Here is a 3,734-nt window from a genome sequence, read left to right as displayed (position 1 = left end):
AAGGACTATTGTGAAATGCATCAACACTGGTTGAAATAATTTAAATTTCCGCAACCACTTTTACCCAGACAGGCTTACGAGATGATGCTGTTACAAATGGATATTAGGAAAAGAAAACTGGGCTTATAGTGTAAAAAAAAGAAGAAAAAAAAAGAAAAAGAGGTTTTGTCTGAAGACGGTTCTGGAATTGTGTGGCCGTCTCAGGGATTGGGAAATGAACAGCAATTCATATCAGAATTTAGAGATAGATTAATGTGTTCTTTTAAACAAAATTGGCATTCAGATATGAAAAACAAAGAGAAAATATGGTTGGTTTTTCTCATTCAAAAGTATATTTCATACTGAAAAATATCTAACAGATAAGTGGCACAATTTTGCAAGATTTCGGCTACGCACATTTGGTTTCAATGCAAATTAAATTGTGGTTTCAGCCTGGAGCAGCCACAGAATCGCCGTGTCCTTTGTGTGTTTCTAGCGTAGATGACGAAAACAATTTGTTTCGTTGTAAATTATACGATAGAGTAAGAGAAAATGTACTTCTTTTTTTTTTTTTTTTTATCTCATCTAGTTAAAAGGCATGATGTTTTTTTTCTTCTACTGTTTTTTCGTCTAATGATGAACATATTTTATTATCATATAGTCAGTAGCTAGATTTATTTCAGAAGCACACATCACAATGACCAGAACATACCAGAGTAAATGAGGAGGATATCCATCTGTAAAGTTTATTTTCCTATGTAAAGTTGGTAAGGTACATAATTGATATCTTAAACTATATCAATGCCAGAATGGATGGTCGAGTTTGATTGTATTATTAGGTTTTTATTATTTTTGTTCGGCTTGTTTAATGTATTGTGAGAGTATGAGATGTAGAGAGTTTGTTTGTTTGTTGATGAAACGCTAATAAGCATAATTGTTTTGCACTTAAGGGGATACAAGAATTAACCCTCCTCATCCCCTTGTCGATAGACCCTTTCAGGTAATGACAATAAAATGTCAAAGGTCTTTCTGTCTCTCTCTGTCTCTGTCCCTGTGTCTCTGTCCCTGTCTCTGTCTCTGTCTCTCTGTCTCTCTCTCTGTCTCTCTCTCTCTCTCTCTCTCTCTCTCTCTGTCAATCCATATCTCTGAGAGAAAGAGCTCACGTTCTCTAGGGAAGCGACTGCTTAAAGATGTAAATAAAAAACCAGTTAATGTACCATATTATCTCCCTTTCACGATATGTATGATGCAAGTAAAACACACTGCGGTTTGCCGTCAGCAAGTTTTTACACACCACGTGACTTTTTTCATTAACATAATACAGCCGATTTTTCCCCCCCTTTTTTTTCTTTTTTTTTTAATCTTCGTGTCACTTCCAGAGATTGTGTATCAAGCACGGCGTTGTGAGTGATGATGACAGCAGTACATACACCAGTGAAACAGAGTGACTGCAGATCACATGTATACATACTGGCCACAGGGAAAGTATTTTCAGGGTAAAAAGAAAAGCTGTTGTATTCATCTGAAAAAAACTGCTGGCAGGAAGGAAAGTGTTTTGAACACAGGGTCTCCAGCAGGCATTTTTCTTTTCTTTCTCTGTGTGTGTGTGTGTGTGTGTGTGTGTGTGTGTGTGTGTTCTTCGGCTGAAACTTGAAAGTCATATTTTCTTTGTTTGTGTTCATTCATAGCATGCTTGTAAACAGGTACGCGCTGTATGGCCAGAATGATAATAATAGTGTACATTTATATAGCACTTACACTGCGGCTCTAAGCGCCTTAATAATACATGTATATTAAATGAGAAACAGGAATGTAAAAAAAAAACCAATGATTAAATACGAAATCGCTAACCATTTAGACACAGTGCAACACCACTCACGACTCACACAGCTCTCAACACACTCCCATAGTAACATCTTAAGATACAAAACTCACCAAAATGACGACTCACACAGTCCTTTAACCACACCCACATAATGAATTATCAAGATACAAAGTCGATAAAAGAAAGAAAGAGAGACAGACAGAAAGAAAAAGAGAGGGAGAGACACACACACACACACACACACACACACATATATATATATATATATATATAGAAAGAAAAATAGAGGGAGAGAGAGACATACACACACATACATATAGAGACAGAAAGAAAGAGAGAGAGATACACACACATACATATATAGACAGACGGACATATATTCTCCTTCCTATGACACGTCATTCATTACACACCACAATCTCTTTAACCTTTAATTTCATATAATGTACTTTTTTCTATACTACATAAGATGAACACTTTCTTACACTAATATTCACATGCATTCCCTTTCCTTTATCCACTACTTTTCTCCTTTCCGTCTAATAACACTTATAGTGAATAGACGTTGAACTGAAGAAAACACACACACACACACACACACACACACACACACACACACACACACACCTTTCCAACACTAATATTCACATGCATTCCCTTTCCTTTATCCACTACTTTTCTACTTTCCGTCTAATAACACTTAAAGTGAACAGACGTTGAACTGCAGAAAACAGACGGACATAACATTGACCGTTGTTCTACCCAAGGTGTTTTCAGAAAGGAACAGTGCCTGCTTGGAATTCCTGATGACTCCAGGATGACAAGAGGTGTCGTTGTGTTACAGTGCCCGCGCCAAGCATGATGGAGATGATGAGTCATTGTCACTGAGCGGTACGGAGCGTGACAGGATATGACGTCATCTCTACTTCCGGCAGGACCACGGACAGGAAGTGTCGTCAGTGACTGAAGTGTGTGCGGTGTGTGCAACCCCTGTTTGGTGGTGGAAAACTTTGTTGTTGTTGTTGTTGTCGTTTACATATCATGTACTGACTGGCTTTGTTTTTATTCCAGCCTGGTATTGTAGCAGCTGCATTGTCTTCTTGTTGTTGCTGCTGTTAGCAATTGCCATTAAAAAAATCTGAACGAATAACCGTGGTTTGTTTCTTTCATTGTTGTTATTTTCTTTGTTGGTGTTTTTATTTTTGTTTTTAGGGGCAGGGGGAGGGGGATTGCGGGGGGCGAACTGTGAAGATACTTATAGATCGTGACGTATGGTTCCTTCAACAAGGAGAGAGAGACAGAGAGAGACACAGAGAGAGAGAGAGCTACGTTGCCATCTGTGGGGTCAAGGACGGCTTTATGGTTGGCAATGGATGAGCATGATGATGACATATACTGTGAAGAAGCTGTGTCTCCCCCCCCCCCCCCCCACCTCCCCCCCCCCCCCCCTCACCTCCTTTTCACATTATGCAGACATGCTGTTCTCGTGAAGACGGGAGGAAGCTGGGTGAGACCTGACTTCCGGCTTGACAGCAGCTTCTGTTACATTTCCGGTTTGAATTTACATTGAATCATACACAGGCATCCCCACTAATGAGGTACATTTCCGGTGTGACGTCACATGGAATGCACACACAGGCATTCTCAGTACAGAGGTTCATTTCCGGTGTGACGTCACATTGAATGCACACAAAGGCATCGCCGTCACTGAAGTATATTTCCGATCAGAAGTCGGATTGGCGACAGCAGCTTTAGCGTTTGTGCTCCCACTGTCTGGAATTCACTGCTCGGCGGTCTGTGGCACAACCAACACTCCCTCTGTTCAAATCCCTCCCCCCCACCACCCTCAAAAAAAAAAAAAAAAATTCTGTGGGGCGTTTTGGAGATTCTTTTTTTTCTCCGCCAGTAATTTGAGCTGTTATCTGCTCAT

The 3,734-nt window shown here is 39.9% G+C and overlaps 1 protein-coding gene across 1 annotated transcript in view; it reads left to right on the top strand.

Moving 5' to 3' along the window:
- The window catches only part of LOC143277475 (uncharacterized), a 21,512-nt gene extending 18,580 nt beyond the window's left edge, over positions 1-2,932 (top strand). The window contains exon 4 of the mRNA XM_076582318.1: positions 2,649-2,932. Within this exon, the coding sequence (XP_076438433.1) occupies positions 2,649-2,692 (44 nt within the window). The 3' untranslated portion in view covers positions 2,693-2,932. The remainder of the gene's footprint in view (positions 1-2,648) is intronic.
- Positions 2,933-3,734: the final 802 nt, after the last annotated feature.

This window comes from Babylonia areolata, chromosome 34 (assembly GCF_041734735.1).
Source record: "Babylonia areolata isolate BAREFJ2019XMU chromosome 34, ASM4173473v1, whole genome shotgun sequence".
NCBI lineage: Eukaryota > Metazoa > Mollusca > Gastropoda > Neogastropoda > Buccinidae > Babylonia > Babylonia areolata.
The sequence above is the reverse complement of the archived record's forward strand: the minus strand, read 5'-3'. Positions and strand labels throughout refer to the sequence as shown.